Source organism: Colossoma macropomum, unplaced genomic scaffold (genome assembly GCF_904425465.1).
Source record: "Colossoma macropomum unplaced genomic scaffold, Colossoma_macropomum, whole genome shotgun sequence".
In the NCBI taxonomy this organism is placed as follows: Eukaryota; Metazoa; Chordata; class Actinopteri; order Characiformes; family Serrasalmidae; genus Colossoma; species Colossoma macropomum.
The window spans coordinates 39,051,086-39,075,191 of record NW_023494792.1 but is presented as its reverse complement, the minus strand read 5'-3'; the positions used below and the strand labels follow the sequence as shown (position 1 = coordinate 39,075,191).

At 40.0% G+C, this 24,106-nt stretch overlaps 2 protein-coding genes across 2 annotated transcripts; both read left to right on the top strand.

Moving 5' to 3' along the window:
* Nucleotides 1-4,970: 4,970 nt before the first annotated feature.
* fgf6b (fibroblast growth factor 6b) lies at nt 4,971-9,493 on the top strand. The gene is made up of 5 exons (XM_036575357.1): nt 4,971-5,033; nt 5,181-5,411; nt 6,117-6,465; nt 7,001-7,104; nt 9,204-9,493. Exons 1-5 carry the CDS (start codon nt 4,971-4,973, stop codon nt 9,378-9,380), a joined length of 924 nt encoding a protein of 307 aa, XP_036431250.1. The 3' UTR covers nt 9,381-9,493.
* A 7,494-nt stretch (nt 9,494-16,987) lies between these two features.
* On the top strand, nt 16,988-19,229 carry fgf23 (fibroblast growth factor 23). The gene is given in 4 exon segments (XM_036575533.1): nt 16,988-17,242; nt 17,389-17,492; nt 18,486-18,796; nt 18,798-19,229. Coding segments are annotated over 4 exon segments (771 nt in total). The 5' UTR covers nt 16,988-17,007; the 3' UTR covers nt 18,919-19,229.
* Nucleotides 19,230-24,106: the final 4,877 nt, after the last annotated feature.

The following is a 24,106-nucleotide window of genomic DNA, read 5'->3' as shown; positions in this document are numbered from 1 at the left end:
TATAGTCCATATTCTCAAAACCATTGCGTTAGCCTTTTATTCATCTTGCTTATTTTACGTACAAACTACCTTTCTCTTTCAGCACACTGGTTCTCTCATTCTTTTGTGCAGACACAAACCTCAATTCCAACAAAGTACATGAATTGATAATAAAAAAAACAGAAAACAGTGAATAGATTGAAATGTATTAAATTGAAAACAGTACAAAAACATGATATTTGTTTGTCTGTTTTACCTTCAGTTAGGACAGGGCTATGTTTACTATTGTGTTACATCACCTGTCTTTTAATCAGTATTTAATGAAGACATTAGTTGATCCAGCTTGATCCAAGCAAATCGATCGAACTGACCAATTGATCTCATGATCCAAGTGAAAATGTATGAAATTCTTCCCTTATAAGCCTTCAGCTGTGCAACCGTACAGGTTTGTTGTCACATTCTGCACTTCATAACGCACCGCATGTTTTTAATGGGAGACAGGTCCGGACTGCAGGCACGCCAGCGTAGCACCCACAATCTCTGACCATGCAATCACTCATTCTCTCGCTGCTGGTATGTTGGCTTATAGTACTAACATCATAGCTTTCAAGCTAGCTAACATTACATTGGCAAACTCTTTTCAAAAGCATATTTCTAAAAATAGCAATCAACATATCAAAATACTAATTCCCTTTACATTCTGGTGCTCTCAATGGTCATGTGCTAGCACTTAATGAGTATCCTTACCTGAGAGAGTGAAAAAATGCTAAACAACACAGCTTATAATGCACAGTGTGAATATCCAACTTAAGTCTAATACCACCCAAGCTCAAAGACCCATGACATGTTTCAGTGAATGAATTTTTTGGCTTTCTTTCATTTCCTTAATTTCTTTCATTTTTTGCAACAATTACACATGCATGTTTCAACAATTGGTATCAGCCAGTCACTCAGTCAGTCTGTGACACATGAGTACACACTCTTGTAGAAGACACGTGTAGCCGATGGTTTGTAATAGCAAATAAAATGGCTTTATTTGTAGATATCGAAACATCTGGTTTCTGTCACCACAATAAATCAGAGTCGGTAAGTTTGTATACAAGGCACAATGTCACATCAAACCATGCCAAATGATTTTGTTTATATCTGAACCGTTGAATTATGTAGAAATGTTTGACAATGGCGGAATACCCCTTTAATTCATTATTAGTATGTTTTTTTGTCCATTAAACTAAGGCATAGCAAGGCTCTGTTCAAAAGACATGCATACACAGCTGCCCTCCCGTGGAGAATTCAGACTGTGTATTAAATGTTAAATGAACATGTATGGTACTTATGTCATGCTTGAGAAATGCTCTCCTCTCTTACTGGCTCTTCCCAGCTGTTGTAACTATACTGTCTAACGCTATGTTAATAAAAACCTAATTGAAAAGGCTTGAAAGCACAGTAGATCCAGTTACTCACACTGGTGCACTCCTCCGATGCACAAAGCCTTGTGGTATGGCCATGTCACTCTTAACAGTTTAGAATTATATTGTGCCTGGGGCGTCACACTGCACATATGTGTGTGTGTATGAGATGGACAGAAAGAAACAGCTGACCAAAGACAAAAGTAACATTCATGACACTGCTCCTCACACCCCTCGGATTTCAAGTTGCATTCAACAACCATGACTAGTATGCTATGTGGACATTCTAGTCTGAGGACAGCTTAAAAGTGAATTTCACAGATTTTTCAAAATCTCTGCATCATTAAACCGTTCAGATGTAAATCAGATGTAAATTGGATCTAAATCATCATTTAGAGTGGGTTGATGTGAAATGCTTTGCTCTAGAGAAACTTATGAAGTCAGAATTGTTCACAGTGGTTGTTGAAGGAACCAGATGTTTCATGGGTTTAATGCCTCTAAAAGCTACCTCACAGAAAGTTAACACATGAAATGTGTATGATGCCTGATGCCCAAGACATTGTTTTACCAAACTGCAATGTTTTGACTAATTTCATTATTTAGTTTTTTTAATCAAAACCTCCTAATTTGTATATGTTTAGACAGAGTCATGGAGAGATGTGGATAAAGAGAGAAAACACAATTTAGTGCCTTTTATCTCTCTCTGGCACCTTCAAAGATTTCAACAAAATGCTTCCTGGTGACTGCTTTCCTCACTGTCCCACATAGGATTGGCTCCTGTGCTTTGCCTCTAGCCTTAATATTTGCTGACCGACCTAGTTCTATCAATGTGCATGCATTTTATCCCTCCCCTCCCCACACGTATTGAAAGGACATATTTTACAATGTGCAATCTACTAGGTCATCTATATCTTCTGCTACCAGATCATATAATACTTTACATTATTTCTAAGCATTTTCATGCTATTAAAACAGACAAAAAAGAAACTGATCCAGAACAAATGTGATGTGAACAATACACTAGGTCTAGGTTTCAGAAACATCAATCAAAGGCAGTTGACTACCTTCTGCAGAGTGCTTTCAAATGTATACAAATGTGTGCATTTGTATACATACACACACACTGTGATTTTAACCGTTTCTAATTTTCTCCTCGAGGAACCTCCAGTATTTGAGTCAACATCCAGTATCTAGTTTATCTAATCAATCCTTCATTAAATTAAAATCAGCTGTCCTGCTGAAGGAATTTAACAAATCCAGGTAATGGCTAGAATGCTGCAAGAAGTCAGAAACCAAACCTGCGTTCTTCTACCTATATTCTTCTAACCAAGATATTAATAATGAATGCTCAATCATTTATTTTAATAAAATAAAATGGTTCAGGTTTGAGGTCCCCTATACAGGCAAAAACACACTTAATGCCAAGATATATTGTTATATACAAGTTTCATGGCTGCCTATGACTTTTGTCTTTGTGTCTCAGTCTTCAGCTTGTTCATTTTCATTGTGGTTGGTTCAGGTTAGCGGACTGGTCTGTACACTGCACTTGTTTAATTCATCATAGGTCAATAAACCACTATAGCACGAATTCAGAGCTTTTCTGAAAAACAACAAAACGAAACAACAACCTAATCTTAGTCTAAGATTTTGATCTAAAATCTTCAGTAATTTTGCAGAGTCCATGATTGCGTGTATCCTAATTTGCAGAACATTTGAAACTACGTCATAGATCCACCACCATACATCATCACACTTCACATCACTACTCTAACTGTATTCTTTTTTATGCCAAACCCACTTCTTGTGATTTTTGGCAGATAGTCCTATTTTTGTCTGACCATTTTTGTGAAACCAGAGTTCCAACAAAACGGACAGTGAAACAGCAAGTTGCAAACCAGGCAGTTCCTCACAGTCGCATTACTCAGCAGAATAACACTGCTATTGAAATGTTTCACTCTGGTGTTCTTTAACTATTGATCTAAGGCTTAGTCTGCCAATTGGACTGTCATTATAGTCCCCTATGGGCTCTTACATCATTTCTAAGACTGCTGATATTACAACATATGACTAAAATTACACCAGCGCATGCTAACAATGTGATGGCCTATTGCCATTCAAGGCAGTTTCTCTGAGGGGCCAACATACTTTCTTCATGCTTTTCTGCTTTTTACCTTTGCAGACCCACTAATTGTGGATCCAAATATATTCTTTAATGCATTAGCCTTTCAGGCACAAACACTTTGAGACATTAATATCTCTGCTCTTCTTGATTTCAGGCTGCAGTTAGACTCTACTGTGAGCACTCCACTCTCACAAATGACATTTTGTACTTCAGTTCTAGCCATGGGTTATAGAAATGAATGAGGCTGGTTGACACAGTGTTAACTCCTGGGTCAGTAGGAGTAACTCTAACAAAATTGTAACAAACATAATTTCCCTTTTGATCAGCATGTATCTATTTTATCAAGAGCTGAATTTTACAATCTGTTAAGCTGGGGTTAATATTTTTATTTTTCAGTGTAAAAACAGAAAAGTATATCCCTATGTAAATGATAGAAAAGCTCTAAGGAGAGATATTGGAAATACATTAATTTTACTTAGTAGAACCGGCAATCAGATAGATTTTAAAATATGAACTGAAAGCCAATGATAAGTAATGATAGCTATATACTAAAGTATATAGTAAATACAGAGTTGTGTCTTGGTGTGGGTGTGGTTGACGTGTCAGCCTGCCAAAGTGTAGGACTGCTGTCACAAACATGCATTTTTTATCATACATTGCACACATACTCAATAACAACAACAACAACAACAACTAAGTGCACAACTAAAATTCTGTACTATTTCACTGTTCATAGTAAATTTACATTAAATTTGGTACAAGTTGTTCTTACTTATAAAATTTGGACCATTTCATGATCAGAAAGTCTCTTAACGAGACAATCACATAAGTTTGAACTCAACCTGTTTATACTTTAAATATGATTTTTTAAATGAAAAGATTACATTTATTTTTATTTTCTTATATTTAATTTCCATAAGACAATATTTAAGAAAAGTATGTTTAGAATTCACTTGTTTTAATACAAGGTAATGGAAAAAAACAGAGCTTTAGAGGGGTAAAGTTTTCTTTTGCTTATTATGTTGTTCTTATTGTTCTTCAATCCAAGCCAATTCCAAACTAAATGAAGCATTCCTAACGTTTAAATGACTTAAAGATGGGATTTGGTTGCCTTTGCTTTGCCTATATTTATGGTTTGGTTTAACTTTATTACTATTTCTATGCGTTGCTTCATTCTTTTAAACTACAGCCTTTCTACGTTGTGCCAACCATGCCCATACTATGCAAGTGCACAACATAAATTTGGTTAAGAATGCAGTAATTCTAAAAAATATTCTCTGACTTTGACAGAGTGACGTTTTTTCTAAGATGTGCAGCTTGCTGCTGGTTGGGTTATCCTAATGAATGGTATGTCTGGGACATGCACTAAGAGTGAAAACTACCAACCTACCTCGCTGCCCCTACTTCTAACGTTTGTTAAGTGTTACCCTGTGTAATCATGTTACTGTTATTCTCTCACTATGAAGGTGTACGGCGAGGGGGGGGGCGCTTATGAGCCGGATAACAACCGTTTGCCCACCTCAGTCTTGACTCAGTGGTTTGTTATATGAAGCATGTTAACTGCTTGCGAACTAAACACTACACATCATCTCTGTATTTTATGGTGTAATGGACGTTCGTGCGCCAGCAGCAGCGTCTCTGCGTGATTTGCGTTCCGTTTGCTCCCGCAGGAACGCGCGGGTGTAGCTGGCGACGCGCTCGTTCTCCCCGAGCCTGAGGACAGCCTGTCTGCGCTCCCTTACCATACGAACCCGAGGTCATGTTCAGGGTCTCTGGACCACTGTGGGTGCCGCGCTGCCAGTTTCGCTGCGCAAAGACGAGCGTGGGCCGTCCGAATCGACTCGGGCCCGTTGTGTAAACTTCCTGCGCCAGACACGCAGGGGAGTGCCACTGCCTCTCCGGTGACAACTGGATGGCTTTTTTTTACACCTTCCTTCTAAATAAGGAAGCGGGCTGTTAGGCATATGACCATCGTCCCAATTTGGACGCTGCTGCCAGCGTGTCCCGTCGCATCAACCGCTCGCTCCAAAAAGCGTCCCATAAGCGCAGTTTCATTCACCGATTCCCAGCAGAGCGGCCACGAGCAGTGCTGGCCAAATCTACTTGCTGCCTTGCAACTTTTCTCTCTCTCTCTCTCTCTCTCTTTCTCTCTCTCTCTCTCTCTCTCTCTCTCTCTCTCTCTCTCCCTATCTCTCTATCTCTCTCCCCTTGCACCCCCCCTCCCCTCCTCTTTACTTTTTCCTGCGGGCCACTGCTGAAGTCAGAGTGATGTCACAGATGGAGATGTTGGCGCTCGGCGCGCTAGGTCTCCGGTGAAGAGGGGCGAAATAACTCTCCACGGCCGGCATTCAATGCGAGAGGCGCAGAGCTGCACAACATGCTCATCCCCGCTCTCAGCGCCAGCAGCACCAGCAGCAGCAGCAACAGCAGCAGCAGCAACAGTAGCAGCACTAGTTCCGCCGCGCTCTCTCCCATTCCGGGCTCCTGTTTCATGCTCCCAAGTCCGCTCTGCCTCGCTAAAATAAGCGCGTGCCGCCATGCCGAAGGGAGGAAAACAAGGAGAGCGGTATTTTTAGGGCCATTCATCGCGACCACGTGCCCCCAAGGCAAACCGGACGGCCGTTGCGCAAAGGTCGCCCGTCAGTATGGCCCGCGAGGCCGAGGCGCGCTGGCCGCCGACCACGCTCCTTCTCCTGGGCTTCCTTGTCGGGCTCGCGGCGTCGGAGCTGGCGGCGGGCGCGACTAATGGGACTTCACTGGAGAGGCGCTGGGAGAGCCTGTTCGCCCGCTCCGTACTGGGGATCTCAGGCGAAAGAGCGGAGCTGAACTGGGAGAGCGACTATCTGCTGGGCATCAAGAGAGTGCGGAGGCTGTACTGCAACGTGGGCATCGGGTTTCACCTCCAGGTCCTGCCGGACGGCCGGATAAACGGTGCACATAATGAGAACCAGTACAGTGAGTTCCATGCAGAGAAAAAAAAATGCAACGCAGTAAAATGACACACGGTCCTGCCCCTGTGTGGCAAGTAACGGCGACTCGAGCGCTTTGGTTTGCTATGCCTAGTATTCTTCACGTTTTAATACATTTGAGTAGGTAGAATGTATGTCATAAGCAAAGACAAACCTATTAAAAAAAGAAAGTAAGTAAGTAAGAAAGAAAAGCCCCGGATTTGTTAGAGCAAAATAACAGTCCTGGCTAAAGCATGACATGAATGCATGGACGGATATAGACGCCAACTTATTTTTACACCGACCCCTTCTGCGTCCCAAAAGAGGCTCGCCATGCACGCCTGCGAGTGCACTTTGAGAGAGATATTCGTTTGTGATATGAATGTGTTTTTTGGGGAGGGGGTTGAACAAAGCCGTGCATCCCGAATCGCCACCTTACGAGGTTCCACCCACCGCTGCATGCCTTTGTTTCCTCTTTCACATTGATCCAGTGTCAGCCGGAGCCGGCTCATTCTGTATAACACGGTGTTCTGTTTGATTAGGTCTGATAGAGATTTCCACAGTGGAGCGAGGGGTGGTTAGTCTGTACGGCGTGAAAAGCGAGCTCTTTGTCGCAATGAACAGCAGGGGAAGGCTGTACGGAACGGTAGGTGTGCGCAACTGTGCTCCCATTCCAGCCAGCATCAAAGCCACTGATGTGCCTGACTGAAACTGGAGATGTTATGCAAGATTAATAGTGGCTTATTCATCACTTGTTTTAATTGCCTGATAATAACAGAGCTCAGTAAGACCCTGAATAGAGAACAACACAAGTGGGCTGCCGTGAATAATTTATGCATATATATAAATGGGGTGCTGCAGTTTGCAGTGATGTGATTGCATGCAGATGTTGACAGTGTGCAGCACACTGAGCAGCAGCTTCCATGCATGGATGCTGTCAAATATTTGGACAAGAAGAAGCCAGCAGCTGAAAAGGTTTATGGGCAGTTCATGAGCTGTCAGCAATTAGTCTATGCTAATGCCACGTCGGAGTTAGGACAGGTCTACCAGGGTTTGAACTGATCTCTGTTTGACCTGAGCACTGGGTGACCTAATATATCTGGTTCATTAGACAACAAACCAATTTCATACAAAGGTATCCACAACTTCTTCCAGTGCCGACGTATTCCTCATCATTGTGTACTTGGTGTGTACGGTGATGATGAAAGTTTACAGCTGTAGGGCAGTGGCTTTCGATCCTGGAAATCCCCATGCGTTGGACATTTTTGTATTTTCTTTGCTGTGACACACTTGAGCTAATCATGAGTTGAGAGTAGAGAAAGTGCTTAAATGTGCAGTGCAGGGGATCCTCCAGGCCCAAAACCAAGACACATTGCATTGCTATTGTAAGCTTAAGTCTTTCTTTAATTGTGCAATTCAGTGATGGTCCATGCTACTGTGAGTTTCTAATGCCAAGCCAAAAGAGAATTAGAACAACCAAAGCCAGGAGCTGAAGATCAGGAAAATAGATTTTAAGTGAAGAATGGACAATTGCACTGGAGTAGCTATTCAACAAGTTCTCTTCAGCTGTTTGTGCAAACACAGCAGCTTTGTTAATGTTTTTAATAATAGTCAGTTGGCACTTAAAATGAGGTAATAAAAACATTTTAAAGAGCTCATTACTAATCTGACCTCTCTTGAAATTAAGAGAGCAGGTTTGAGAAATCTGCTTTCATTCACATAGAGGGTCCTAAAATGACAAATATTTAATGCTGTAGCTCAGAAATACTCCCAAGTAACACTTTAGCATGCAAAGGGAAATGCTCACAGTCAGTACAGGTTCTGCTGCTAGGAGAAGCACAAAATCAGCAGGCTTGCAGTATCCGAAACAGCTCTAGTGGAGCATTGTGAAACCTGCACCCTGCTCCCTGTAGTTTTTTGATAAGGCATGTTTGACTCCCCATTACTTTACTAGAAGCCAAATTTATAGACAGTGAAAAGATGGCTCAAGGACAACAGGATAAATCTTTTTTATACTAAGATGTTATGGCACAGAGTTGGCACTCCTTTCCACACCGACTTATAACATCTGACTGAAACGCACTAGTTAAGCTACCACTTGTATTCAGAGACAGTAACATATTTAGGACATCCAGAAGGCCTATAGTGACCTTTTTTTTCTCATAAAATGCGTCTCACTAATTGGAAACCAAAACATTGTTGGTTGATTCCACTATCACTTCTTAATTATGTTAGCAGTTAAACTGACACATCAGGCCTTCAGTTCAGCTCCCAAAGGGAGCTCATTGGGCTATATCAACCTAGATTCCCTGGAGAAAGAAATCCTGATTGGATTATTTTAAATGCAACAAGTATGCTTCTAATAAATAAAAAAGAACTAAAATTACAGACTTTTTTCAGTTCATAGAAATCATTAGGGCTTCTCTGAAGGGGAATCATCTAATTCTAACTTGGCTTTTTCACAGGAAAGGATGGCCATGCAAACCAAATAATCTGCTGTTTTAAAAGTATTATTATTAAAAAATGCTTTTCTAGAGTATTATTACTAATAATGTCTATGGAAGGGGAATGTAAAGGAGTAGTGGATTCACACAGTCTTTCCAATAATCCCAGCTGTGGAAGCAAATAAAGTGCCACTGTATGCTTAAACTTGCATGTAACTGCTTTGCTAGCATGCCCTTATCTGCAACTGTATTTTGCACTACATGTCATTGTTTCTGATGTCATTTTTCTCTTTCTTTTCAGCGTACCTTTAAATCTGAGTGCAAGTTCAAGGAGACCTTGCTGCCAAATAACTATAATGCCTATGAGTCTTCCGTTTACAAGGGATTCTACATTGCTCTCAGCAAACACGGCAGAGTGAAGAGAGGCAACAAAGCCAGCACCTCCATGACAGTCACTCACTTCCTCCCCCGAATATGAACAAGGCTGGCAGTAGCGCTCTCTCATTTTGCACATCTGGATGTTCTCTCACATGAGAGATTTGAAAACATAATTACGTACCCACAGAAACTAAAGAGACTGCAAGAATATCACTACAATAGTATTTATTCTGTCTTTATATATGTATATTTGGATAGCTAAACTTTTTTTTTGTTAAACTTATGTATTTGCCATTTTTGCTGCTTCTTCTTTTTTATATTATCGCTTCTGGATTTGGAGGCGTTGCCAGTCTCCTCACCTTACTCGGGTGCTTACCAGGACAGGGGGAAACACTGGAATGGATGGCAGATGTCCTCTCAGCTTTATACAGTGAAGTGATATTTTTTATTACCTCAGAGCCCCCTGTATGGTTAAAAGGGATGCACGGAGTTATGCAGAGAATGCGTGTTTATCCTTACCTATTTTTCTGTCTGAGCCAACGTAAGCTTGATGGTCTCCGTTTTTTTTTTTTTGTCATAGTTTCTATTTTTATCTTGTTTTGTTTATTTTTTTTCTCTAGTTTTCTTGCCATGGAAACATGAGAGCACTTAAAGCAACGCGGATCCCTTTTTGCTGCATGATGAACTGAGGTGCCTTGGCATTCCTCCACACCGCCCCTTTAACATGCATTCTCCGAACGCCCCGGGGAGTCAGAAATAGGGCTGATATGTTAGCCAGGGCCCTGGAGGGACTCTCCCGCAAGGGCCGCCCAAGGGTGGTGGGGGGGTGGGGGTGTTGGTTGACGGCTGGGGTATCTCAACTTGATTTTTCTTTTCTTTGATTAGAGAACATTCTGGCCAATCACGGTCTTGGTCTGAGCAGAGAATAAGCAATGAAAATGGTAAAGCCAAAGGCAAGTCCGATTTTCTCTGCAGTTTACTGTCTTCTCTCAGCATCTCCGAAGTAGGTAAAAAAAAAACAGTGAAACACAATCTTTTCCGGTGGAGCTTTCCCAAGAGTTGCTTCAGGCCTGGTGTAACTTCTACTTGTGCCCTCTAGTTTCAGATGTTTTTGCAACTACAAAACAATATATATATACACACATATATATATACATATATATAATATATATATATATATATATATATATATTATATATATATACAGATATGTACAGGGAAACATACACAGTCGCATACTAAATATATTTCTGAATTGAATTGAAACACTGCTGGTAAATGCTTGTTTCTGGTACGGCTGAAGAGATGGAGCACTTGACATAGTAAATTAAGCTTTTTGCATAGTATATATGTGGGACTCTACTAAACCAATGAAAATGCTGTACATAATGACAGCTTGCTGAAAAAAGCTGGGAGCGAAGAGCTTCACCATTTGCTGATAATTGCAAAACTAAACGTATTTCAGATTGCACGAAGAGGCCATCGATGCTGGTGTCTGCTATTTGGGGAGGGATTGGGGGTGTGCAGGACATATTTATTTATTCATGTTTGTAGGGAGTGGGTGTGGGTGAACGTGTGTATGTGTTGTGGGGAGCGGTTTGTGGCAGAGCTCCCCAGGGAAGCAGGAGTGAGTGCGAGATGGGCAGTGTTCTTGCTTCAAGGCTAAGCCTTTCTGCTGCAGCAGCACTGCAGTGGCACAGGGAACTGTCTAGAGGCCACTGCTACTGCTGCTGCTGGCAAATAAAATTACAGGGTTTGCCGGCGTGGCATTCAAATGTAAAGACGGTTGCGGGTTTTTCTTACAGATTTGGTACATGGGCCCTCATCTGCTTGAAGCTTGAGGCCACCCACTTTCCCTGCCCAACCTTAGAGAAATATCTTTCTTTCTTTCAGGGGAATGCTATTTTGATCTAGAGGGAGACTTATGAGGCACTGCGGCCAGATTGTTTGCTCATTCTGCTGCAAGTATGCAGCTCCTGCCTGGAGGGGGTGGGAGACAATGGGTTCCCAAATACCTGAGCAAAGGCTCGGCTGTCTGTATCAGCCTCCTGCCCTGTTATTCCTGTAAAATGCCGCTGTGGACAGAGACCTTGAGATTCCAGCAGTAACCCAGGGGTGTCTGGTCCGACCCATTTTTAGTTCATGGTCAGGGCTGCAGACAAGCCCTAAAACCGTGACTCTGCGCATATGAGTTTCCCCAATTTCTTTTCCCATCATTAATGTAGACTCATCTGCATTTGTCTGAGGGGTAACTTGTACAAAAGTCAGGGATGTTCACATGTTGCATCCTGTGAGTCCGAATTGAGTGTTGAGTCACTTGGGGTATGCGTGTTGAGTCTCAAGTCTTTAGAAGAGAATTTAGTTAAGTCTTGTTATTTGCGGCAGGCATAGCACTGTGCAAAAGTAAATGCCAACTAAGTACATGTCAGGTTCAACAAAAAAAATACTTCTAGAAAAATCTTCAGTCTGAGGGACACAACTGAAGTGCAACATGCAGTGAAAGTAGTATTTAAAAAAAAGAGGCAAAACAACTTAAAACAGTTTTGGTTTCACAAGTATTCTAGCTAACCATTATAATAGTTAACCCAGCTGAAGTTTTAATATGTTTTAAAGAATGTAACTTACTAAAACTTTAGCCAGATTGCGCTAGCTAGTACACTTTCTAATGTTTTCCTGTAATGAAAGATTCATTATTTAAAGCCTTGTCAAACCTGACACTGCTGTGAGCTGCAGAATAATGGCATTGTAGTAATGACTGCACATGGTCGTAGAAACCCTGACAGGCAAAGTTACACATATCATATCAGGCAGATGAAGTTTTTATTCATCTGCCACATAAATGTTGGTGCACTCAATTTGTTTGTTTTTTCTTTTTAGGCTGAAATTTTACAATTTGTTTTTTCTTTTTAGGCTGAAATTTTACAAGTCTTAAATCCGAATTGAGTTGAGAGTCAGTTAAGGGCGGGTCCGAGTCAGGACGTGAGTCGGTCAACATTTGACTGAAGTCCAAGTTGCTGACTCGAATCCTCATCTTTGACTGAAGCTAGTAAGCTGGGTTGTTGTAGTGTAGGGACACCATTATTCTGCAGGTGCAAGCACGGTTGATAAAATGTCGATGTGGCGTGCTGTAGATTACCTGTTCATGGGTTATCTGTGCCCTTAACTCCCAATCCCTTCATTATAACTTGCAGCTGATTGCAGTCCAACAAAATGAGGCTTCACAGCCTTGATGCAGTACTTTAGGGATAAGAAAGAAAAGCAGAATTACTGTAAGTCCCTGCCTTTTCTCGTTCTGTGAAAGAGCACAGGGGATTTTCCACTGAACATACTTTTTAGTCTATGTCTATGCTTAATCTGTGTCCAGAAAACCAGCTGTCAATATCAGTTAGCACATCCACCTTAACATTTAAGATGTTCATTTAACTCACTGGTTAAAACATCTAATATGTGCCATTTTATTTGTCATGTGATGTAATATTCTCTAGCACAGCACTGCATCCCTCAGCCTCAAAAATTCTCCATTTTGTGTGTTATTTGTGTTTTTTTTGGTCCACCAATATTCTCTCATTATAATACCCAGCATGCATTACACAAATACATCACAACCATTTGGAATGCCCCACAAAAAGAAAGAAATAGTGTAGCCTCTGATGTAGAGGGTAGTAAATACAGATGTGATATTGGGCTTCGTAACATTAGCTATCTGGCTTCTTTCTGCATTAGCCACCTAGCAGGGAAAAAACAGTTCAAATAGCCCACACCCAAACATCTGCTCCTAAGCCATTGTAGTTTTCCAAAAGTTTCTTCCACGTTCAAGATACATCAAAAAGGGTGTTTTCTTAGCCTTTAAACTGGAAAATCTCAGTGTAGAGACTCCTGTGGTACCACTGTAGAAAGCAAGCTGGCACTTTTACAACAGATGCAGCAATGGTTACATTTTCAATTTTGTTCAGTGTGTCTCTTTACCCTGAAAATGTTAAAAATTAATAGATATGAACATAAGTATTTTCATAACTATTCATTTTTAACATTTTCAGGGTAAAGAGACACACTGGCCAAAATTGAAAATGCAACCATTGCTGCATCTGTAGGTATGTTATGTAGATAGTTATGTGAAGAGCATTTTAAGATCACTGGTAGGAATCACTTCATAATGACATGTGGAGAGAGAGGCAATACACCCTACCAAACGGAGAATGGGAATGGGAGGGAATGCTTGAAATCCTAAAGAATGTCACTCGGTATGAATCACACCTTCATACCAGACAAGACCAATTACACAGTTTGCCATCACTTCACCATTAACACCTCCACATGTCCGTAACATCTATGTTGTATTACAGTGCACTGTAAATATAAACTCACAAAAACTTGACAAAAACCTTGTCAAGTTGCATGTTAAGTCTTTCTCTTGCCTAAGAAAGCTTTGTATTATTATGCCTTATTGACATGTTCTTAGTAACTCCTTATATGATGAAGTCTTTCCTGTGGATTTAGAGAACCTGGGAGAATGACAGATTTACACAGGAGCCATAGCTATCTTAGTCAGTGAAGAATGGAGCAGGGTGCATGAACGCTGGAGAATCTGAGCAATCCCAATCGTTGATGTGTACGTCAAGCAGATTTATAGCAACAGCTGTAAAAATGTTTATTGGGCAGAGAATAAGAAAGCTGGTTTCCTGTTAGATGTGGCCTGTCAGCCTTGGGAGAATGTCTGTGCATGTCACTTGTCAATAGAGCCCCATACAAACTGAATCCAGTCCACAGCCATGGAGAGGGCTGAGAAATCTGTGGCACACCTGCCATTAGAATGTCATGCCAGTTATAGAATTTGGGATGTTGTTGTCCTTTAGAGTGAGAACAGACTGCTTTTTTAAGGGTGTGGCTGAACTTGTTGCTAGTTAGCTTTATATAGAAACCCTTCTCCAGAAAACGGTTTATCAGCCATTTAATGGAACTTTTTCATGCAAGTGATACAAATAAGATTCATTAACTTCAGATGCTTTGTTCTTTTGTAAACAGTGGGCCACTACCTTCTTGTTAACATTTTAGTAGCAATTACACTGTAATAAATCTGATGTGTGGTGTCAGACATGGCTCCCCCAAATTCAGCAAGACTGCAGATGCCCAAAGCTGGACATTCTGCAGAAAAGTACAGGACATGAAAATAAGGGGATCATTGATGACAGGCTAATTACAGACATTAATAACAGTTTTTGGGGGCATGTGTGACCATTCAGAATGCTCTCTCTTTCTTTCTTTCCCCCTCCCCCCTTCCTCATTCTTTCTCTCGGTTTTAAACCTTGGCACTGAAGGGCATGTTGTGCCCGCCATTCTCCTTCTCACTGTTAACATATACCTCACCTCCTGCCTTAGTTATGATTTCTTACAAAGATTGTGAAGCTGTAGGAAACAGACGTCTTCAATCATTTGTTTCTGAAAACCAACAATGCTATGTGTGAAAACAAATATATATATATATAAAAAAGTGGTTTTCCTTTTATTTTTGTACGTATGTGCTGTGCACAGCAGTGTAACCATATTCCTGATAACAATTAAAGTTTGATTTTTTAAGACGTGTCTTTTACATTATTATCTTCCAATGGTCAGTAATGGTTTCTTCTATTTCATCATGTCTTCACACTGAGTGTAGTAATGTCCAACAGTACCAGCTGGTGGGAGAAATAATCAAATATAATATGGGGACAAAACCTTGTACGTACATTTTTGTTGTTTTTTTATTATTTATTCACTGATTGATTTGTTATACATAAAGTATGTATTAAGTACCAGCTAAATAAATGGTCCAAAATTAATAAATTGTCCAAAATAAATGAATGGTCCAAAAAATGGTCCAAAAAACTGTCACATTAATTTCCATTAAGGGTTAAGAATGTTTTCCCTTCTGCTGTAAAGTGACCATTGGAGGTTTTGTTCCAACACTGACAATTTTCAAGTAGGGCTACTGTTGATATAAAAATAATAGTTGCCATGCAACTTGACTGAAGGGTAAAAAGCATTAGTTCGAAAAACCTTTCCAAATAGAGCTGCAGTTCTAATGACTTATTTTATTAAAATTAGTATCAATCAATCAATCAATCAATCAATCGTTATTCCGACTCGTAAGTAAAAACCCTCATTTTCAATGTAGCCAAGCAAATCACCTCTTTAACCAAACATCTGTTTAAACTGATATCTGTTTACTTTTTCTTAAGATAACTACATATCTATGCTGCTGTCTACAGTAAACATTACTGTATGAGTTATTTGAATGGCACTGCTGTGACTGTTGCCCTGTGATGGACTGGCAGCCTGTCCAGGGTGTATCCTGCCTTCTGCCCAATGACAGCTGGGACAGGCTCCAGCACCTCCCTGCAATCCAGAAAGATAAGCGGTTTAGATGATGTGTGAGTGTGTGTGCTATGACTGTCAAGATGCCAGGATGTTTGGATTAAATTAGTCAGATGCTATTAATATAATAAATTTACAAAAAAGAAAGTGAATGAAAATTCTCACTCTCACAAAAAACGACTGAAAATTCTCACTCACAAACGTACAAAGTTAAAATAAAAAAACTACTACTAAGTACAAGTTCTTTTAGTCACACTTACTACTGACTACTAACATGGCACACAAGACTTCTGTTTTTAATTTAAAAAGTCTCTAATGTCTAAAATAGACAAGAAATGAATTTCCTTGTACAACTTGGTGATAAGCTTACACCCCTAAAAAGGGGGTTCTTCAAAGACAACGATTGTACTCATGACATGACCTATGACGACTCAAAGAACGCTTTTAATGTTTAAATGGTTCTTTGCATGGTCAAATGGTTCTTTTCTGTGATGGAAAACCTGTATATTGTTCTTCAAAGAGTGTTTTTTTTTTTTTTGCTACATTTTCTGTTAAGAATGGGACCACTGAAGGTAAGATTGATATGGCTTAAGATATTAATAGTTATCCTAAACAACTCAATATAAGCTGACTAATCTTCTGTATTTCTCATTAATTAATCATTTATATTGGTATTGACCGACTTATAAAGTATGTTAGTCAACGTATCAACTTTTTTTATACAACGTATTTTGACAGATTTACATAGTCCTATATGATACCAATGACATCGCGGATAGAAAACTTCATGGAGTGAAAACTGCTGCACTGCACAAGCTCCCTCTGCTGGTCAATCTGAAGCGATGACGCACACCTGAAGCTCTGACCACAGTCCTGATCCAACAATAAGTTTAACTTTCGGTTTTCCAATCAGTGATGATTAGGAAATATTTCTCCTAATGTTTTAACACGTTCTTTTTATGTTTTCCCCGATGTTTCGGTGTATTCTTTTTCACCGTGTAGTGCTGAAAACAAAATTCAGTGAAAGTGTCTGTTATAAAACTCTCGAAATGAAAGTTGTGGCGTGTGGGCACAATAAGAGTCATATTTGTGTTTGGTGGGCTGCTGCTCAACGCAATTATGGTTTGGCTCGTTCCGGCCAATTAAGTTCACTATAAACAGACCAAGGTGCGCGGAGAGAGCCGCCCCTCCGCTCTTCCGTTCCTTCGCAGCATCTCTCTTATGGGGGCGGGTGTTGCGTAAAGACTGTCAGCAAGCAGTGGCGCGGGGTGCGTTTAAATAGCCGGGCTTCACGTTTAACGCATCAGAGCGACTTCAGCTCCTGCCTCTTTCTCTGCTGCACCAAGTTGTCAGTCCCCGCCGCGCAGTCTGTGAACATGCGTCCTCTCGCTCCGCGCCTCAACCTGCGCTCGCTCTTCGCCCTGTGGCTCGCGATGCTACAGGGATGTGGACCCGCGGCTGCTGCCCCCAACGCGTCTCCCCTGCAGAGCTCTAACTGGGGAAACCCGAGGAGATTCATTCACCTGCAGACTAGCACAGATCTCAACAACTTCTACCTTGAGATAAGTCTGAATGGGCACGTGCGCAAAACGGCTCATCGGGGCTCATACAGTGAGTACGGACTTTAATGACTCTAGACCAAATACTGTTCCGACCGATTAATATTTATATTTTTATTTTTGCACGACAATTTGCACAACTTGATTTGGCCGCCGTTTACTGCACGTATTCCAGTTTTCTTTGCACCGTTTCAACAGGTGTCATTCTGCTGAAAGCCGAGAGCAGAGACCGTGTGGCGATATTTGGAGTGAAAAGCAGTCGATTCTTGTGCATGGACGCTGAGGGGAATCTCTTTACTTCGGTGAGAACTTTCGTGTCTCAAAAAAATAAAAAGGTGGGGTTCTATGACTTGTAGCAACAGAACTCTAGTTGATGCTCTATATAACCATTTTAAAAAAAAGTTAACTTTAAAGAACCATATACAACTATGCAAAGAACCTTTTAAGCACTCACAGTGTTCTTTGGGTGTTCACGGTTCAACAGTGAAATTCCAAAGTTTGGGCACCCCTGATCAAATTACATGTTTTGTAGATTTTCTACAAGCAAAGACAAGTTAACACAACCTCGACAAAGAATACAACAATGAATACAATAAACAGGACATGTTTCTGCACATTCTAGTACACAATTTCTATGTATTTGCTGAATTTAAATGATTGGAAAACAGAAAACATATAATGTGCCATAACTTTGGCACAAGCCACATTTTATGCTTTTTTGCACCATGGTTTATATTCAGCTTATAAACAGTAATTGGGCATTAAAACATGCAAACGTGTGTTCTCTGTAGGAGATGGGTTAACTTGCTTAGAAAATCAACATAACATGTAAACTGACCAGGGCAACAAAACTTATACATGCAACATATATATGTACACATAACCATTGGTTATACTTTTGAGTTAAAGGAAAGGAGAGGAAAATAGAACAACTGGATATGTCTGCCGAGGAGATGGCATAAGGAGAATAGGGGATTGAGTAATAATGTGTAGGATGGGGCTAAATCAGTAGGGAAAGAAAAGAAGAGAGAAGGGAAATAAGCGTTAGTTGGAGGGGAAGAGCTAGAGAGAGAAAGGTATGAATAGAGATGGAGAGGTGAAACGAAGAGGGTTGGGTAAAGAGTGTGATAGCAAGGATGATAGGGCAAAATGGAGGAAGACGACGCTGATGAGATTGGACGAGGTGGAGCGGGGTAGAGACTAGAAGAGTGGAAGGGGTGGGATAGACGGGAGATAGAGAGTCGAGATTGCGAAATAGAAAGGCCGTTTCTCCTCCCTCTTTCTCACTTTCACAGACGGTTTGCAACAGAGATGACTGTCTTTTCCACCACAAGCTTTTGGAGAACCATTGTGACATTTACTATTCCACAAAGACCGGCATCCTGTTGAACCTGGACGGGGTGAAGCACAGGTACACGGCAAGTCAGAACCTCCCTCGCTCTTCGCTTTTCCTGTCGGAGAAGAACACAGTTCCACTGGAGCGCCTTAAGCACAGAGAGAGGAAGAACCGCCAGGTCGACCCCTCCGACCCCCTCAAAGTACTCGGCTTTGAGGAGGAGTCAGACTCTCACGCAGTGCAGGAAGAGGATGCTGAGCAGGAGCTGGAGCCTTTTAGAGGATCGTAACACCTCCAGAGAAGCTCTGCTCTCACCCTCTGATGATGACCCATGGGACATGATCCATGCGAGAAGCCCAGGCAGTCCCCGTATGTCAGGAGTTGTTGGCTGAGGTTGTGATCGGACTAAAGCTGGTCTGGCAAAAAGAGCACAGGTCCAAATTGTAACCCAGCTTTAAAACAGTATTTGAAGCACAGTGAGGTGGTGAGGTGTTGATTTGTTTCACTTTACTTTTCTCTCTGAGTTTGCTGCTTTTGATGTCTTTTAACGCATGTTTTAAAGCATCAAAGTCAGAATGTGTCCAAATCTTTTGAAATGGCTTGCTGTTGTGTTTGAGGTCCTGTTGTGCCTTTATACAAAAAACCACTTTGACTGACCAAATTTGAGTGTTTGTAAACTGTCTCTTAAAATTACTTTTATACCATGTTGTTCTCTGGTAAAATACGAGTTAGTTAAGTATTTATGTCCTAACTCTCATCCCAATCAGATGGTGCAGGACACCACCTGAGGAAAGGATTTGTATACTAATACAAATATTTATTTATTTAATTTCATTCATTTGTTTTATTTATGGTATTTATGTTGATGCTTTCTTGATATACATGTGTGGAAAAGTTATACTCTTTTTACTTTCCATTCAAAATGAATAAAAACTTTTTTTCTGACTTTCTTCTGTTTTATGTTCTAATTCAACACCCAGAAGTCAAATTCATTACAACTCCAGTGGAGTGCTCTTCACCTAACCCAGATTACCAAGTCTGTCTTGTCTTCAACCCCAAACAAAAATGTTTATAAAATGTAGGGAGGTTTAGATACCAGCAGAACTCTAAAACACTCTTTGGGGTTTGTTTTAAACAAAACATTTTACCATGACATTTGAGAAACATGACAACTAGGGATGCATCAATACCGATACTCGTATACTCGTACTCGTGTAATACTAAAAAATGCTCCCAAACCAACATCCGATACTATCTGGCATTACCTGATACGTAAGCCTAGTGTAAGCTGCTGCGCTAAAGAACAAACAAGGATGTGTTCACACCATGTTGTGTCCATTTAAACATTCCACCTGGGCATATTGCCGCCAGGCATACTGTGTGCGATTTTAGCCTGTTTTAAACACAAGCACAACTACTTCCCCAGTATGAATGGAGACACAGAGGCTAGCAAAACAGAAGCGAAATAGTTAACACATGCTACCAAAAACTGTATATGCCTTTATAACTTTACTCTGTATGACTGAATAGAATTGCAAGGTATAAACGTTAATACTGTAATTTTTTTCAAAATAATTTTTTAAAGTATTTTTAAGTATTTACCTTTTTGATTTCTAAATTGTATTGTCTGTATAATTTGCTTTTTAAAGATATAAGCATAAAATTGCTGGTCTATATGATAGCTGGACAACAGTTTGGGATAACAACCGCTGCTAGCAATGGCTTCTAGTTAGCATAATTATGTCTAACTACACCAGCACAGGAGTTGTGTTCCATAATAACATCTGTAGATGGCACTTCGGGAGTAGTGGTAGAGACAGTGGCTTTGAAGAAGCTGTGCAACAAGGTACACACTAGTGCTCAGAATATTTCTTCAGTTGTTGCTGCACAACTGCACAATTTAAAGTTACCTAAAGCAACAAGAACACCTCACAAGAAAATCATTCACAGAATCTAACATACAAATTGAATATCTAAAAATCCTTCAGTTCCTTTAGATCATAGGGAACCATTGAATAAATCTTTGTGACATTTTAGCCCATGTTTATGGAAGCATGTCAGTATCAAAATTAAAATGAAAAAAGTAATATGTAAAATGGCAATGTATTTGTCTGTTTGCATTAAATTTTCCCACTAATATATGCTCAACAATGTTGAGCTCAAAATGAAAATTCAAATTCAATACTGTGATTTTAATTTGCCATTTGGTATGCTAACATTGACATTTCATTTACACAAAGACTTAGATGCTTTATGAGTAGCTTTGTTTAAATTAAAATGTATTTCCAGAACAGCATATATATGCTTAATGTGATTATGTAGTGCTTGTGTCAAAATGATAATTAATATGTATTTTATCATAGATTCATTTTCACTCTCTAATAATGCATTTAAATTGCATTACCGAAGTGAACACCAAGCTACAAAGATGGCAAAAATTCTACTGTAAATGGGAAACAGCACCTCTCCTCTTTGGAATTCTGTGGCAAAATGCCTTTGAAAATGCATTCAACCAGACTGCATTTTCATTTGCATGGTCTTCCCAACCTGTTAATCATCCCAACAGGCCCAGACCAACAGTAGAGCTGACCTTAGGCTACAAATGTGGCAGAAAGAGATTAAACAGGCATCAAGAGCTATTTTCTAACTTACATTGTAAGCATCAGATGTGGATATATTGCTGTGTTTCACTTTATCTGTTACCAAAAATTATTTGGTTGTAATTGTTTTGGCAACAGCCGCTGTACTGTGTCATATTTCAACCAAATTCACCTAGGGGGTCTCTGCTTTCCTTTTTAAAAATGAATTTTACAGAAGTTGCTGGCATATGTGTGTGCCACAGTGAGCTGGGTCATTTAGCCAGCTGTTAAAAAAAAACAGCAAAAGGGGGCTTTGTTTTGGAATGTAGCATTAGCTAGCATTAACAATGGCTTTTAGCTAGCTTAATTCTGCAGCCCTCCACAATTCACATAGTACATTAGCAGGTGAGCTAATGGCAAAGCAATGTATTGAGCTCTGATGCTTACTCTGCAGAAGATATCCCCACATGGCATGGCTATGTCCAGCCTCACTTTCAATCGGTGTTCTCAGTTTACGAAACAGTGCTGAAGCATAAATATGCTGTTTTTGAAATATTTTAATGGATATAAAGCTACTCACAAAACATCTAAATATTAGTATAACAAATAGCAAATTAAAATCACAGTATTGATACTGAATTTTTATTTTGAGCTTAACATTGCATTGTTTCATTTTAATTTTGATACCAATATGCTTCCATGCATGTTAGAGTGTGCCCAGTCGCTATTTTTATAAGGTATTAAAATGTATGACTTTGAATTCTTACCATGCAAGCATATGTGAAGAGAAATAGATAATGTTACGATGACCTGGGTAAATAAATTTTATGACTAATCAAGTTATTTCAGAAATAAATACATTTACTTATTTATATCAATTTATTTTTAGGCAGTGCACAATATTATTTACATTTTGTAGTCGACGCCATGATCTTATGCCCATATTAGGAACTCCGGTCTAAGCTCCATTTCTCTATGGCCAGAAATCGCCTCTAGCGCCCCCTGTGTTAAATAAAAATGTTCAGAACCCGATACGTTTTGTCCTGTGAACATTCTTCTCTCGAATATCACTGGATCCTCTGAATTACGAGGTCATTAAAGAGTTGAAATATGAATATTGCTACATGTGAGCTAAAGCTATACTGCGCACTTAATTCACGTCATTAGACGGGCAGCCTCCTTAAGCAGCTTTTGGCAGTAGACATTTTCATGTACAGACTGAGGGCAGATGAAAAGAAGTCAGAACAAAATAAGCAAGTTTCTCAACAGTTCTCTGTTCTTCATCTGTTGCTCACTGAAACACGATAGATATTTCCTTTTAGATGGATTTGAAAAGATCTACAAACGTACCTGCACTCAGGCTAATCCAGTACAGACTCAGCTTAATATTACCGCTGACCCTGATGAACTAATTTAGGTTATAAGAATATCCTAATTATTATTTTAATGCTGGTTACATTATTCTGAGGACACTTTCTTAGGACATTAGCCAGCTTTTTGTTCAACTTTTCCCGTACCAGCTTTAAATGGTGCAGCAGCCACCTTCTGAACTGCTGTGCCATTTAAGGTGGAACGGGAAAATTCGAACAAGCAGCCGACGAAAAAGAAGCTGACTTCAGCTTCATGGAAGGTTAAAAAGCATGGTATGAGGAGGTTTCTTGCTTGACAGCTGAGTAACATTAACTTATTTTTGCTGTTTCACAGAACCGACAGGTCAGTATTTTGTCTCTTTTTTGCTAATGTTTGTGATAGCTAGTCACAACTGCTGCACCATATAAGGTGGAACGGGAACATTCAGACAAGAAGCTGCGAAAAAAGAAGCTAAATTCAGCCTCGTAGTAACACAGATAGTATTTTTGATAAGGAGTTTTAGACTATAAAAATATCCCACCTAGAGGTTTTATTTACAGGTATACTCGTAAATATGCGCTACACTAGAACATTTCGATAAGGTAGAACAGCTCATCAGAGCACCGCCACAGCCCGCCTTAGGTTCGTGTAGTTCAGTGACATCAAATTGATGCGCAGTAACTTTAGCTCGCTTGTAGCAATATTAGTATTATAGCTCTTTACCGACCTCATAATTCGGAGGATCCAGTGGTATTCGGGAGAAAAATGTACACAGGACAAAACGTATCGGGTTCTGAACATTTTTATTTAACACAGGGTGCGATAGAGGCTATTTTTCGAAAACCCTATTCATTCTGGCCATAGAGAAATGGAGCTTAGACCCCGAGTTCCCAATATGGGCATAACGAGGGCTACAGAATGACGCACCACTACAGTGGTCTATTGGGGTCAATTGCGTCCCCTGTCAGACTCTGAGCTATTCTGTAGTTTCTGGCAGCTCTTGAATGTAGATATCCTGTATCCTCAAAAAACTGCAAGACGTGAGCTACTCAGTACTGGTCACTACGTGGAATGCTAGCTAATTTTATTATTGCCTCTCAACATATTATTTCTATAATCAGCAATTTATTAATTGTAACAAAACTCTCAACAGCAATTACCAACAAAATTTAGATTATCAGGCATCATGTTAACACTCTTCACCATACCGTTAGCAACACTTTGACAGTAATATTAGTTAGTTTATCATTCTCATTCTGGAGTACCTGCTGGTAGTGCTGCCTTTTTATATTAGCGTTACCTTTCAACTAATTAAATATTAAGATCAACCCCAAAGTTTACAAACTCCAATTAAAACATCTCTCACTGTTTTTGTTTTTTTAACAGCTGTATTATTAGCATTGCCAGGTCCAGCAAAAATCTCCAACCCAAAGCTTGCATAAAAGATGCCCACCAGAAGCTATAATTTTCTTCCTGAGCATCATTTTCAGACTAACCCACTTTGGCGTAAAAAAACATGAACCTGGAAATGCTTACAGCAGTTGCTCATGCTGTTCAGGTAAGGAAACGTTGATGTGCAGAAAATTTAATGTGGCCTTATATATAAATCCCTTTCCACAACAGCTAATCTACTTTTAAATACAGCACTGAG

What these genes read in the sequence shown, in the direction of transcription:
- fgf6b (XM_036575357.1), top strand. Translation starts at nt 4,971, where the DNA reads ATGAAGGTGTACGGCGAGGGGGGGGGCGCTTATGAGCCGGATAACAAC. An exon ending in ACAACCGTTTGCCCACCTCA is followed by an intron (nt 5,034 to 5,180) that starts GTCTTGACTCAG and finishes TTGCTCCCGCAG; the next exon opens with GAACGCGCGGGTGTAGCTGG. An exon ending in ACATAATGAGAACCAGTACA is followed by an intron (nt 6,466 to 7,000) that starts GTGAGTTCCATG and finishes CTGTTTGATTAG; the next exon opens with GTCTGATAGAGATTTCCACA.